General features: G+C 40.8%; 1 protein-coding gene across 10 annotated transcripts in view; it reads left to right on the forward strand.

Annotated features, from left to right (window-relative positions):
* Nucleotides 1-15577, forward strand: part of LOC121276954 (casein kinase I) — a 284162-nt gene that overhangs the window by 249321 nt on the left and 19264 nt on the right. For 8 of the 10 annotated variants that reach the window (XM_041185689.1, XM_041185686.1, XM_041185694.1 and 5 more), the window contains 2 exons: nt 3134-3240; nt 5756-5779. In XM_041185689.1, coding sequence (XP_041041623.1) covers nt 3134-3240; nt 5756-5779 — 131 coding nt within the window. The remainder of the gene's footprint in view (nt 1-3133; nt 3241-5755; nt 5780-15577) is intronic. The other 2 variants (XM_041185693.1, XM_041185696.1) reach the window with 1 other exon arrangement.

The raw sequence follows: 15577 nt of genomic DNA on the forward strand, positions 1-15577 counted from the left end.
CCAAAACCCTTATTTCGTGTCTTAACCTTTTGTGGGGACCTTATCGAATGCCTTTTGGAAATCCAAGTATACTTCATCTAGTAGTTCCCCTTTATATAATCTACTTTGTTACATCCTCAAAAAGATTCTAATAACTTTTTTAAATAGGATTTCCCTTTCATAAAACCATGTTAACTTGTTCTAATACTTTGTTTTTCTAAGTGCATTGTTAAGACTTCCTTAATAATAGATTTCAGCACTTTACCGGTGACTGGTGTCAGGATAACTGGCCTGTCGTTCCCTGTTTTCTCTCTCCCTCCTTTCTTGAATAGCTGTGTTACATTTGCTCATTTTCAATCTGCTGGGACCATCCCAGAACCTAAGGAATTTCATGAAATCATAGGGGCAGAGATATTGGATGCACTATCTCTTTTAGAACCCTAGTATATAGGCCATCAGGTCCTGGGGACTTGTTAACATTTAGTCCCCTTAATTTCTCCAGTACTTTTGCCTTGCTGGTATTAACTCCTTCATTTCTTCACTTTTTAGCAGCTAAGTCACCCTCTATTTCTGGGATATAACTTGAGTGAAGACAGACACACAGTATTTTTCCAATGTCTTTTGTTTCCTCGGTTCCCCATGGTACTTTCTCCTATTCCCTGCTTCTAAGGGACCAACATTTACTTTAGCTACCCTCTTCCTTTTACAATCTGTTTTTAATGTTCCAGATTAGTTTAATCTCATTCTATTTCTTTTTCCTTTTTAGCAACCTTTTTGGTGGCCCTCTGCTGGTTTCTAAAACGCTCCCAATGCTCTGGCTTATTTAATTTTTTTTGCAACAATATAAACTTCTTTTAATCCTTACCCTGTTGAATAAGCCACAGATAAATCCTTCTTGCTGAGTTTTTGTTTTTCAGTGGAATGGATTTTTGTTGAACATTTTGAATTGTTTCTTTCCATGTTTCCCACTTGTTTGTGTATCACTATACCTTTAGTCTATTTACCCAATCAACCTTGCCCAGCTCTCCCTTCATACCTGTATAATTGGCATTGTTTAAGTTTGATTCTTGTTCGTGATTAAAGTGTGTCATTTCAAATTTAATATGGAATTTAATTGTGTTATGATCATTATTTCCCAGTGGATCTTTTACTGAGGTCACTTATTAACTCTGCCTCCTTGCGCAGTACTAGATCTAAAGTCGCTTTATCCCTAGTTAGTTCCACAACATATTGCTCATCTCACCTTCCAGATCACCTTTGCCAATTTGATTGTTCCAGTCTATTATGAAGAATGAAATCTCCCACAACTATTACATTGCCTTTGTTACAAGCCCCAATAATTTCTTCCTTAATGCTCTGCCCCATGTTGTACTGTTAGGGGGCCTACAAATTACTCCCACCTGCATTTTCCAACCCTTGCTGTTCCTAATCCCCACCCATACTGATTCTACTTCCTGATTTTCTGAGCCAAGACCCTTTCTCATTAAGGTCCTTATGTCATCTTTTCTGATTAGGTCTACCCCTTCTCTTTTTCCATTTGTTTGCCTTTCAACATGTTATGCACCCTGAAATATTTATCTTCCAACCTTGGTCACCTTTTAACCATGTCTCTAAAATGGTGATTAGATTAAATTTTAGAAGTAAAATGCAACCTTTTCCCAGTATTTAAGCTCATTTGATGATTGCTGCTACTGAGTGACCCCCTTGTGTAAATTGTTTTAGATTTCTCACTCTCTTATCGCTTTCTCCACCTGAGTACTGTGAATACTTTAAGCTATGTAGAAAAGTCAGATGACTTTGCCTGCCGTCAATACAGTTTTCTTACTTGAAAACTACTTTTTATGGTCAAAACTCTCCCCACTATGACTTGGTTTTTATACATAAGCAGTAAATGCCAACAGTTTTTCTTGCACACCAATTGTTTGTTTTTCTGAATCCATTTGACAACTGCATATTTTAATTTTTAAAAAAGTAGCTGGTCGCAATTGACTGATTTATTAAATAATTAGCAGAAAATAGCACTTTACCATTTCCCCCTCTACTTTTTCCTTACATGTCTGGTAAATTGACTTGAACAAAAGAATTGTATAGTTAGGGTGGTGAGAGGAAGGAGTGTGATATCCAATGTTACCTACAGGAACAGGACCTTTGTGGAGCTTGGTGGGGAATTGAATTTCACAGGGGATGACTAGTGGGGAGGTTTTAATCCATTTCAACATAAATTTTTTGAAACAATCTATAAATGATTAATTGGATGTTGAGGCTTTGGGCCAGTTTATATTTTATTTGATAACTAGGTTTAAAACCGTTGTGTTTTCTTACTTGTGGCAGCTGAGTCTTGCATTGGAATGTTTTTTTCCTAACAAATTTTTAAACCTCAAGTCTCTACGACATATAAAATGCAATCTCAGTTTTTCTCAAGATGTTTTATTTTTTCCTTAATACAACTTTGTGCAACAATAATGTGCAAATTCTGACAACTAATATGGCATTTATTGGAAAGATAAAATCCTACTGAGCAACAGTCCTGTTTCCCTGGGTTTGTTAGTTTTCAGCTGTTGCAGTGTGACGCCGACAAGATTAAAATCCCTAATTTTTTATGTTCCTTCTGCTTGCATCTACAATTTTGGAACATTAAACAGCTTAGCCAGAAAAATTATTTTAACCACTTAATTTCTAGTTGATCTAATGACAATATCTCAAGTCTGATGTGACAGGATCAATCTCTGGTGCAATTCCAAACAGGGTGTGACTTGGCTAAGTAACCTCTAAAGGACAACACACTATGTAGACCGAGTATTAATGTTTAAATAATTATCTTGCCTTTTTTTTGTACCAAATGTTGGTGGTTCCTCTCTTTCAGTCTGTTGTGCCATTGACTGTCAGGATTTGAAGTAGGCTCCATGATCTTGCTCTTTCTCTCATCAGTATAACAGATGAATTTAAAAAAGTGAAGAAAGCAACAGAAACTTGATAGTAAATTAAGTCAGCGGTTGTTTTTTTTTATGATATTGAGTTTCAAGAGATAAATTGCTTGTCAGAAATTAAATATTAACGCTTAGGGCTGTTTAAAATTGGGCTCATTTTAGAAAAGATGACTAAGTAAATGACTGTACAATTTTGATCATTCCAGCTGGCTTTACTTGCTTTTCAGGTGGTTAGTTCAACAAATGGGGAACTGAATACAGATGATCCAACAGCAGGACACTCCAATGCACCAATCACAGCTCCAGCTGAAGTGGAAGTTATGGATGAATCAAAGTATGTACATGTTTTACTTCATGTCAACTGCTGTATTTTCGCAAAATACAGTTGCTTAAGCATTGCTTCTGTAAATTGGAATATTCCATGAAAAGAATTCCAAAGATCTTTTATAAAACTTCTTCCCAGTCTCTCTTCTGAAACAACTGTCATATCTCCTAGTCTTTGAAGTTGTAGCTTGTCAATATGCAACAAATCCATCCATTTCTGTGGAACTTGTATTTTTCAATTGTCTTCTAGGCCACTTGCACTCCAACAAAAGCAAAATTCTGCGGATTCTGGAAATCTGAAATAAAAACAGAAAATGCTGGAAATACTCAGCAGGTCAGGCAGGATCTGTGGAGAGAGAAACAAAGTTAACGTTTCCGGTCGATGACCTTTCGTCAGAACTGGAAGAAGTTAGCGATGTAACAGCTTTTAAGCAAGTACAGAGGCGGGGAGGGACAGGGGAGGGAGAAAACTAAAAGGGATAGGGTGGAAGGTAGGAGTGATTAAATGATGGTGGTGCAAGGGAAAAGGAGATGGTAATGGGACATAAAAAGAAACAAAAGATGTGTATTGAGGAGCTATCATTGGTAAAAACAGAACCATTACCTGCACCTGCTGCCCTTAAAAAACAAAATAGGTGTGAAGATTACAATCTGGAGTTATCGAAATCAATGTTGATTCTCGAAGATTTTCAAGTGCCTAATCAAAAGATGAGGCACTGTTCCTCAAGATTCCATTGAGCTTCATTGGAATAGTGTAGGACACTGAGGACATGAAGTCAGAGAGGGAATAGGACAGAGAATTAAAATCACAAGTGACTGGATGCTCAGGGTCACGCTTGTGGAATGAACAGATGCTCAGAAAAGCGATCACCCAATCTGCCTTTGATTTCTGCAGTATAGGAGAGACAGCATTGTGGGAAGCAAATAACAGTGTACTGAATTGGAAGAAGTACAAGTAAATCTCTGTTTCAGCTGGCAGGTGCATTTGAGGCTGTGTACAGTGGGAAGGGAAGAGGTGAAAGGGTAGGCGTTACATCTGCACTTGCACCAGAGGCAGCCAATGAAAAGTGAGTGGGTTTGGGATCTGATAGAAGAGTGGAGCAGGCAGCAGGGGATGGAATGGTCCCTTCTCAATGCTGAAAAAGGAGGGAAAGCTATTTGGTGGTGGCATCAAGCCAGAGGTGGTGGAAATGGCAGAGGATGATCTGTTAAAAGTGGAGGTGGGTGGGGTAGAAGGTGATGATAAGGGGAACTCTATTGTTAATCCTGGCAGGGAGGAGGTGACGTGAGGGCATAAGTGTGGGAAATGGGTGACAAGGTCGATGGTCCTGTCAATCATGGTGGAGGGGAGTTCTTGGTTTAGGAAATAGGAAAGCATAGTGGAAGCATCATCAGCAGAGACGGAGAAACTGGGAGAATAGAAGGGAGTCCTTACAGAAACTGGGATGGGGAGGAAGTATAATCAAGGTTGTCGTAGGAGTTGGCTTGCAGTAGATATTGGTTGACAGCCTAACCCCAGAAACGGAAATGGAGAAGTCAGGGAGGGAAGTGTCAGTGATGGATCACGTGAAGGCAATGAAAGAGTGGGTATCGGAAACATAGTTGATGAAATTTTCCAATTTGTGGTGAGAACAGGAAGCAGCACCAATAGTGATTAATAAATTGGGAGAAAAATAAGGCAAGGGACTGGAACATAGAATGCCCCTCTTAATCCATGAACGACAAGCCTAGTTAGTACCCATACAAGTTCCCATAGTGATTAGTTTTATTTGCAGGGAGTGAGTGGTCAAAAGAGAAATTATACTACAGTTTGCATCAATGTGGGGTGCTTTGTTAGTAATGGGTTGTAACACCACCTGCATAGATTATCTCATCACTTGGCTCCAAAATAAACCAAACTGAACTCTCTGCAAATGGGTACATTGACAGAATATCCAAAAATTTGTTTTTGACATGAATTGATTTATATTAACATTTAAAATTAAAATATACCTGTGTTGAGTAAAACAAAAGTCAGCTGTGTAACTCTGGTCCATCTTACCTTCAAAAAGGTACCTGTCACACAACAATGCTTTAAGAATTGTCCTTCAGGTTTTTTTAGGGACCTCATTTTAAGTATTTCTCAGTTTATGGATCAAAGTAAGAAACAAAGATGCCTGGATGTCATATCAGTATAATTGCTCAGGTTCTCAAATTCAAATGCTTTGAATCTAAGCTCTGAGCAGAAAGTGGAACTAAATTCCTCATTTGCAAACCAGAAGTACCTGAAGGCAAAAGTGTCAGATGATTTTCCTTGCTAAAAGGCTCTGAATCCTGTTAAAAATAGGCTCCATCATTCTTGCTGAACTGTAATTTTGGTTATTTTTAAAAACAAATTGCTTTGGTGTGTGTTGTGTGTTGCTTGTGTAGTTCTAAAGCCTGAACAAGAAAGCTATTAGGTTTACATTTTTGAGAGCAGTTTCCTCACTATGGGCTCTGGTTTTGATTCCTTTTTGTTTCTGTTTGTTTCTTCCCTTTATGTATAGCTGCCAGAAAGTGTTGAACATGTGGTGAGTGGTTTTAGTCTGCAGGCAGACAGGAATAGGTTCAGCTAACGAGAGCTGCCCGGTCTGTTCCCTAAAAACACTAAGTTGTATGGCAATTATACAATGGTTGTACATAAATTAAATGTACACATTGCTTTCAGAATAGCACTTTTGAGAATTCTGAGCATATTGATGATTAAAGACTTTTTATACTTTGGATATGATTTTAAACAATACAAATTGGGAGCATAATGACCTGTGACACCTTGTTGTTGAACTATTCTGCTTGCTTTTTAACTTTTTTCTGCCTTGAATTTTGATTTAGGCTTTAATGTATTCTCTAGAGCTATGTGATGCTGAACTTGCTTTTCATGAATTTGTGCTTTTCCTGCACTACATCATCCTAGAGCTCTCAACTCTTTCACGCACAGAGAAGATGCTAATTATATTGGTTTAAATTAAGAGAAGCCTCGGCCCCTGAGATTGCGAAGAGTTGGGAGCTCCTGACCTTGTGGTGGTTTAGTGCATCGATAATACTCGCGCTGCTTTCCTACTATCTGCTAGTTTTTGATGCCTTGCCCTCCTGTGTTGCTAGTTGTGAGCTTATTTTTAATGAGTATTGATCAGTCACCTATTTCCCATTAGACTAATGAAGCATTTTTGGAGATGGACCAAACATGGCATGTCTGGTTGAATTTTCTCTTAGGGCTGTTTCTCTAAGGGCACTTTTTTATAATTTCTCACTTCAAAATGCAAAAGTTTGATCGTAGCCAGGCAGTATTCAATTCCACAGATTTACTGTTTGCAGCATTTATATTTTTTTAATTCTTACATGGGATGTGGGCAAGGCAGCATTTGTTGCCCATCCATAATTGCCCTTGGTTTGCTCAGCCATTTCAGAGGCCAGTTGCTGTGGGTCTGGAGTCACGTAAGGATGGCAGATTTCCTTACCTAAGGGGGCTTTAATAAACCAGATAGGCTCAATGATAGTTTCATGGTCACCATTCCTGGGACTAGCTTCCAATTCCAGATTTATTAATTTAATTTAAATTCCACCAGTCGTTGTGGTGGGATTTGAACCCATGTCCCCAGAACATTAGCCTGGGCCTCTGGATTACTCGCCCAGTGACATTACTGCTACGTCACTGACTACCCCTGAAGCCACAGGAGTTAAGGATAGATCCGACATATTCGTTTGCTGATTATCTCAACAAATATACCAAGTATTATTTTACTTGTGGTCCTTAACCTTCCACATATTTTCAATCTCATTTCAGCCCTGTGCCCCATCACCACCACCACATCTTCTCCCGAGAGCTCTCCATTCCTCAGATTCTGGTGTCTAGTGCAACCCCCTCCCTTTGCACCACCATTGGCAATCAGTGCCTTTAGCCATCTAAGCCCCAGACATTGCAATTCCCTTCGTAAATCTTTCTTGCCTTTGAACCTCTTGGCCTTTTTGAAGACCAAAAGCCTACGTGTTTGACAAAGCTTTTGATCACAACTCCTGATATCTCTTTCTTTAGCTCTATTCATTTTTTTTCGATTACACTCCCATAGAGCTTGGATTATTTATGTATGCTAAAGGTTTTACACCAGTGCAAGTACAGTATGTAACTGTTTAAAAAGAAACAAGTACAGTAATATTTAAGTTCCATTTTGTTACACCAGAAGAAATTTGGCTACAGTCGATTTCTGTAGTCTGGGTACAAGGTACACAGAAGGGGAAATGAGAATTCAATAATTTTCAGGCATGGTCAGTGCTCACTGATGTCAGTGAGATCATCAGTTAACAAGTTAGCCTTATTTTTATTATTGGCTTATCCAACTTTTAAATGATTTTCTTTGAACAAAGTTGCAAACATTTCAGAACCTTCCTTTGAGTGATTAGCTCATTTTGATGGATGTAATATCTAACAAAAATGGTTAATGTTTTGTAGGAGGAACAGGCAAAACAGACTTTTTTCTCATTTTGGTCTTGTACATGAGTGAAAATGAGAAAATAATGTCTGGAAATTTGTTCTTTGAAATCCAACTCCAATCTGTATAATTACCTGTTTCTATATGATTCCAGAAGCATGGAGAGCTATATATGAAATAATACTTTAGCCCAAGGAGACTGATGATATGTTTACCAGTATAGCACTATAGGTTTCTTTTTAGTGCCTCACTATCAAAAAATGAATGTCGACTCTTAAAAGTAAGATAAGATACTGATACATATTGAGTTACATCCTTATGCACGTTTTTAGATAATGCACATAGATTTTAAAGAGAATGTTTTTGAAACATTCCCCTGCCAAAGCAACTGGCAAGTTTTTTTTTGACACTGTAAATCAAATTGACTGACTTGGAGCTTATGAGAATAATATGCCAGGATTTACTGTTCTCTGCTTTCTCACCTTATCCCAAACTTCCAGAGGCAATTAGGGGCATAGAGAATGACTGCCCACTTTCCCATATCAATGTACTGCTTTGCAAAGCAATTTTAAAAGATTATGCAATCGTTGCAGTTCTCAAAATAATAATATGAATCCTCATCAATTTCACTTGTTATTTCCAATATTTTGCTAAATTCTTCCACATTAGACTGGCTTAAGTTATTTGTAAAGTTGACTTGTCAAAAAATGTTTACCTATTTTTATGATGTATATTCCATCTAAAACTAGTCACAATCTGCTCAATTGCAGTGACTGGTTCAGTGGAGCTACTGGGAATCCTCATCCTGTAGAAATAATGATAGATATGAACAAATTAAAAGAAGCGTTCAGACATATTATGACCCTAAAAATCCATGTCAGATTCCTGTGGTAAATCTGCTGAAATGGTAGCAAACTTAACTAGGACCTGGATTCCTACCCCTGGATCTTTGTTTGGAATGTAATATAGTTCCCTGAGCCTCAGTGTTGTGGGAATCATTTTGGGCTTCTGGCTTGGACCCTTGAAGAGGAAGACTCCCATTTTTCTAAGGAAAGATTTAAAAGTGCCCTCGCCCCCTTACAAACGGGGACCTGATTTATTTATTTCTGACGGGGAGAGAGAAATGTGAGCTGTCACGTCCCAGACGTTAACATTTTCAGTACCTGTGTGACTGATTTTCAACCTCCGCCCTAAAACTGGGTTTGCAGATTGGTCAGTCAGGATGGAAGTTACCCAAACTTTTATTTCCGTGTGCTTCTAAAGTTAAATAATTGGAAAAATACTTCAAAATGTCAAACATCCTTCAATATTTATGCGCTCAGAATAGATGTATAAGGGGATTTGATTATTGACCTCCTGTTGTGATAGAAAATCTGAGATGCAAGACAAAAATATTGGCAGTATAAGTGGATCGGTCAGCATCAAAAAGAAAATAGGCTAACGGGGAGATCCTTTGTCAGAATTGGGTGTTTGTTTTAACCGAAGAGATTTGGCTATTCAGTCACGTATTGATGCATCCACTTAATCACAGGTGTTCTGAAGCACACTATTTCAGGTAAAACTTTGACAGGCATTCGTGTATGCGTATGTACTGTAGTGATATGTATATCAATATAAATATTTAATATGGATGTATTATATATGATTAGTTTGACCATTTTGTGCCATTAAGATAAAATTTAAAACATAGGATGCACCTGTGAAGTGTCATGTTGAACAACTCAAAGCAGAACGATAGGCCATTCAATTACACAGGAAGCATCTTGATTTGTCCGCCATAACTGTGATGGAGGAAACTCCAGAGAAACAGCATAATTGCTATATTTTTTGAGCTTTCTGTAAAAGCCCTTTCAAAGTTACAGCAAATAATTTGGAAAGCCTCTTGACAAAAATTCAACCTCCCAGTAAATTGTGATCAGTTACAAGAAAGCACTGGGCCGTGAATTCCCATCAATGTAGCTTTACAGTTGGTATTAATTTTACATTCTGTAAAAGCAAGACAATACTAAGAATGTAATAACTACATTTCAGTAATATAAAGCATGAATTACTTTTGGGAGCTCTAATGTGAGGTTTGATCTATCAGAAAATTACCTGATGAAAGGCATGATTTTGGTAAATGGACGCATTAAAGTAGAAACACTGATACTCTGTAGAACAATAACCTTAATTGCTTTAAAAGCTAATGAATTGAAGCTACTTGTTTTTAATTAGTTCCATGCATATCCAAATTTTGATTTTAATTTCTCACCTACCCAGTGTTACTATGTAAATTGATTGCGCAGGGATCTGTTCTGTTCAAATCTCGTCCCATTTTGCCGGATCATTACGTTAAGTGGGGTGGGGGGGGCCCAATGCATTTCTGTTTTTGGGCTGCTCTTCACAAATGAGGTGATGTGGTATACTGACATTGTGGGCAGAATTCTGCCTGGAATTTCCCAGCAGCCACCAGCCTGCTGGTTTGCCAGTGTGGTCCTGTCCCTGGGCTGTTTTTAAGGAGGCAGGTTGGGACAAGGTGGCAACCCGGCCTCATGGAGTGGGTAGCCAATTAAAGCCATTCCGGGGCTCTTCATGTCAAACTTGCGAGCATCCTCGAAGTGGAGTTTTGGGTGTCCTGCTGGTCTTCTGGCTCCAAGTTCAGAGTTGCTGGGCTATAGAAAAAAATGACTGTGAATTTAAAGAGGCTGTTAGCTATCTTGCTATTTTTTTTTTTTTGATTCATTTGCGGGATGTGAGCCTTTTGCCCATCCCTAATTGCCCTTGAGAAGGTCATGGTGAGCTGTCTTCTTGAACTGCTGCTGCGCTGCCCCTGTGGTGTAGGTACACCCATAGTGCTTTTAGAGGGCGAGTTCCTGGATTTTGACCCGGCAACAGTGAAGGAACGGCGATACATTTCCAAGTCAGGATGGTGAGTGGCTAGAAGGGGAACTTGCAGGTGGTGGTGTTCCCATGTGTCAGCTGCCCTCATCCTTCTAGATGGTAGCAGTCATGGGTTTGGCAGGTGCTGCCTAAGGAGCCTTGAGTTTCTGCAGTGCATCTTGTAGATGGTACACACGGTTGCACCGTTCATCAACAGTGGTGGGAGTGAATATTTGTGGAAGGGATGCCAAGCAAGCAGGATGCTTTGTCCTGGATGGTGTCAAGCTTCTTGAGTGTTGTGGGAGCTGCACTCATCCAGGCAATTGGAGATTATTCCATCAAACTCCTGACTTGCGCCTTGTAGATGGTGGACAAGCTTTGGGGAATCAGGAGGTGAGTTACTTGCTGCAGGATTCCCAACTTCTGACCTGCTCTTGTAGCCACAGTATTTATATGGCTCGTCCATAGTAACCCCAGGATGATGATCATGGGGGATTCAGCGATGGTAATGCCATTGAATGTCAAGGGGCGATGGTTAGATTCTCCCTTGTTGGAGATGGTCGTTACCTGACACTTGTGTGGCGTGAATGTTACTTGCCACTTGTCAGCACAAACCTGGATATTTTCCAGGTCTTGTTGCATTTGGACATGGACTGCTTCAGTGTTAGAGGCGTAGCAAATGGAGCTGAACATCCTCACTGCTGACTTTTTGATGGAAGGAAGGTCATTGATGAAGCAGCTGAAGATTGTTGGGCTGAGGACACTACCCTGAGGAACTCCTGCAGTGATGTCCTGGAGCTGAGGTGCTTGACCTCCCACCACCACAACCATCTTGCTTTGCGCCAGGTATGACTCCAACCAGCAAAGAGTTTTCACCCTGATTCCTATCGACTCCAGTTTTGCTGGGGCTCCTTGATGCCACACTTGGTCAAATACTATCTTGATGTCAAGGGCAGTCACCCTCAGCTCACCTCTGGGGTTGAACTGTTTTGTCCACATTTGAACCAAGGCTGCAAACAGATTAGGAGCTGAGTGGCCCTGGCGGAACCCAAACTGAGCGTCAGTGAGCTGGTTATTGCTAAGCAAGTGCCGCTTGATAGCAATGTTGATGATCCCTTCCATCACTTCACTGATGATCGAGAGTTGACTGATGGAGCGGTAATTGGCTGAGTTGGATTTGTCTTGCATTTGTATGCAGGGTATACCTGGGCAATTTTCCACACTGCCAGTAGGTGCAGTGTTGTAGCTGTACTGGAACAGCTTGGCTAGGGGAGTGGCATGTTCTGGAGCACAAGTCTTCAATACGATTGCCGAAATACTGTCAGGGCCCATAGCCTTTGCAGTATCCAGTGCCTTCAGCTGTTTCTTGGTATCACGTGGAGTGAATTGAATTGGCTGAAGACCAATCTGTGATGCTGGGAACCTCCGGAGGAGGCCAAGATGGATCATCTACTCAGCACTTCTGGCTGAAGTTTGTTACAAATGCTTTAGCCTTATCTCCAGTTGTCTCAGAAACAGTATGCAAAGCAGTCACTGAGTTAGGTTACATGCCACATGTTGCATGATTGTGAAGGCAAATGGAATGTTGACATTATTGCAAGCTGAATAGAATATGAAAAAGGGAAGCTTTACTGCTGTTGAACAGGACCTTGGTGATACCACATCTGGAATACTATGTAGAGTTTTGGTCTACTTATTTGAATAAGGATATAAATGCGTTAGAAGCAGTTCAGAGAAGGCTCACTTGACTCATTCCTGGGATGGAAGGCTTACTTTATGAAGAAAGGTGATCTTATTGAAACATATAACATCCTGAGCAGCCTTGACAGGATAGATACCGGGAGGATGTTTCCTCTTGTGGAGGAGACTAGAACTAGGACACAGTTTAAGAATAAGGGGCCCCCTTTTAAAATGGAGATCAGGGGAATTTTTTTCTGAGGATCATTAGCCTGTGAATGTTAGATTCTCTCTTGTTGGAGATGGTCATTGCCTGGCACTTGTGTGGCATGAATGTTACTTGCCACTTGTCAGCCCAAGCCTGGATATTTTCCAGGTCTTGTTGCATTTGGACATGGACTGCTTCAGTATCTGAGGAGTCGCGAATGGAGCTGAACATTGTGCAATCATCAGCGAACATCCTCACTGTTGACTTTTTGATGGAAGGAATGTCACTAATGAAGCAGCTGAAGATTGTTGGGCTGAGGACACTACCCTGAGGAACTCCTGCAGTGATATCCTGGAGTTGAGATGCTTGACCTCCCACCATCACAACCATCTTGCTTTGCGCCAGGTATGACTCCAACCAGCAAAGAGTTTTCACCCTGATTCCTATCGACTCCAGTTTTGCTGGGGCTCCTTGATGCCACCCTTGGTCAAATGCTATCTTGATGTCAAGGGCAGTCACACTCAGCTCACCTCTGGGGTTGAACTGTTTTGTCCACATTTGAACCAAGGCTGCAAAGAGGTTAGGAGCTGAGTGGTCCTGGCGGCACCCAAACTGAGCGTCAGTGAGCTGGTTATTGCTAAGCAAGTGCTGCTTGATAGCAATGTTGATGATCCCTTCCATCACTTCACTGATGATCGAGAGTTGACTGATGGAGCGGTAATTGGCTGAGTTGGATTTGTCTTGCTTTTGTATGCAGGGTATACCTGGGCAATATTCCACATTGCCAGTAGGTGCCAGTGTTGTAGCTGTACTGGAACAGCTTGGCTAGGGGAGTGGCAAGTTCTGGAGCATAAGTCTTCAATACTATTGCCGGAATACTGTCAGGGCCCATAGCCTTTGCAGTATCCAGTGCGTTCAGCTGTTTCTTGATATCACGTGGAGTGAATTGAATTGGCTGAAGACCAATCTGTGATGCTGGGAACCTCCGGAGGAGGCCAAGATGGATCATCTACTCGGCACTTCTGGCTGAAGATTGTTACAAATGCTTTAGCCTTATCTCCAGTTGTCTCAGAAACAGTATGCAAAGCCATCACTGAGTTAGGTTACATGCCACATGTTGCACACTTGGGACGGCAAATGGAATGTTGATGTTATTGCAAGCTGAATAGAATATGAAAAAGGGAAGCTTTACTGCTGTTGAACAGGACCTTGGTGATACCACATCTGGAATACTATGTAGAGTTTTGGTCTACTTATTTGAATAAGGATATAAATGTGTTAGAAGCAGTTCAGAGAAGGCTCACTTGACTCATTCCTGGGATGGAAGGCTTATTTTATGTTATGAAGAAAGGTGATCTTATTGAAACATATAACATCCTGAGCAGCCTTGACAGGATAGATACCGGGAGGATGTTTCCTCTTGTGGAGGAGACTAGAACTAGGACACAGTTTAAGAATAAGGGGCCCCCTTTTAAAATGGAGATCAGGGGAATTTTTTTCTGAGGGTCCTTAGCCTGTGAATTCTCTTCCCCAGAAAGCAGTGGAGGCTGGGTCATTGAATTTTTTCAAGGCTGAGTTGGATTAATTTTTGATAGAGAAGGGAATCAAAGGTATAGTGGGTAGACTGGAAAATGGAGTTGAGACCACAATCAGATCAGCCATGGGTCAAAAAGGCTACTCCTGCTTCTAAATTCTATGCTGCAACCTGAACTGCGTTCCACTGTTTGCTCAAGCAAGCAATCTTTCCCCTTTCCCAAAGGATAGTCAGTAGTATCATGATAGGACTCTGCAGTTTATTAAGTAGGATTCCGAAAATATCCAAGAAGTTCTCGATTCTCCACATGGGAATATGTTTGCAATTCATCAGTGCTGCCAGACGAGGATTCCAATCTCTCAATTTATAGATCGTCCGTGACCAGCATTTCGCTATTTGAGTGGGTGCTGAGTTCCATGTAACTGTTATGTATTCATTTTAAGACTAATTTGGATGGGTCCTGGGTTGATGCCTTTTGTGACTTCCTAGTTTATGAACTGAACCTTGATACAAAGAGGCCTCTGCCACCAGAATCATAATTGGACATAGCATTTGTATATGGAAGGCACACTTCAGGTGCCACTATCTGGATCCCTTCTCTGTAGTCAATAACTCATTAAGCTTCCATTCATGCTAAAAACAACTTGCCCATATTTCTAAATGTAACTGCTACACACAACAATTTTAGTATCTACATAATTTGAGTACTGAGTATTTGTATGCTTCTGATGTTTCTTAGTACTGTGCTTCCTCTTGTCCCAGGGTATGAAGTATGAATTAACCCAAATCTAGTGGTTACGTTAGATGCTGAGCACTAGGAGTGTATGAGTATCAAGTTGGAGTTTTTTAGGACTGTCACGGCATAATAAATCATGAGAGAGATCTTCTGAAGACGACAGCTCTTGTGCTATTGTATGGCAACCTGATTCCTTGTTCTTCTATTGCATATACAAGCATCGGAAGGGGTTGGTGGGAGGCCATGCATATGCTGCTATCCTAAGGGACAGCAGCATCATAACACATTTCTGTCATATCCAACTAATCACAGAATCTCTGCAGAAGAGGCCCTTCGGCCTATCGAGTCTGCACCGACACGTGAGAAACACCTGACCTACCTACCTAATCCCATTTACCAGCACTTGGCCCATAGCCTTGAATGTTATGATGTGCCAAGTGCTCATCCAGGTACTTTGTAAAGGATGTGAGGCAACCCGCCTCCACCACCCTCCCAGGCAGCACATTCTAGACCATCACCACCCTCTGGGTAAAAACATTTTTCCTCACATCCCCCTAAACCTCTTGCCCCTCACCTTGAAGTTATGTCCCTTCGTGACAGACCCTTCAACTAAGGGGAATAGCTGCTTCATATCCACCCTGTCCATGCCCCTCATAATCTTGTACACCTTGATCAGGGCACCCCTCAGTCTTCTCTGCTCCAAAGAAAACAACCCAAGTCTATCCAACCTCTCTTCATAACAGAAATGTTTCATCCCAGGCAACATCCTGGTGAATCTCTTCTGCACCCCCTCCAGTGCAATCACATCCTTCCTATAATGGGGCGTCCAGAACTGCACACAGCCCTCCAGCTTACCAAGGTTCTATACAACTCCAACATGACCTCCCT

This window comes from Carcharodon carcharias, chromosome 4 (assembly GCF_017639515.1).
Source record: "Carcharodon carcharias isolate sCarCar2 chromosome 4, sCarCar2.pri, whole genome shotgun sequence".
Classification (NCBI taxonomy): domain Eukaryota; kingdom Metazoa; phylum Chordata; class Chondrichthyes; order Lamniformes; family Lamnidae; genus Carcharodon; species Carcharodon carcharias.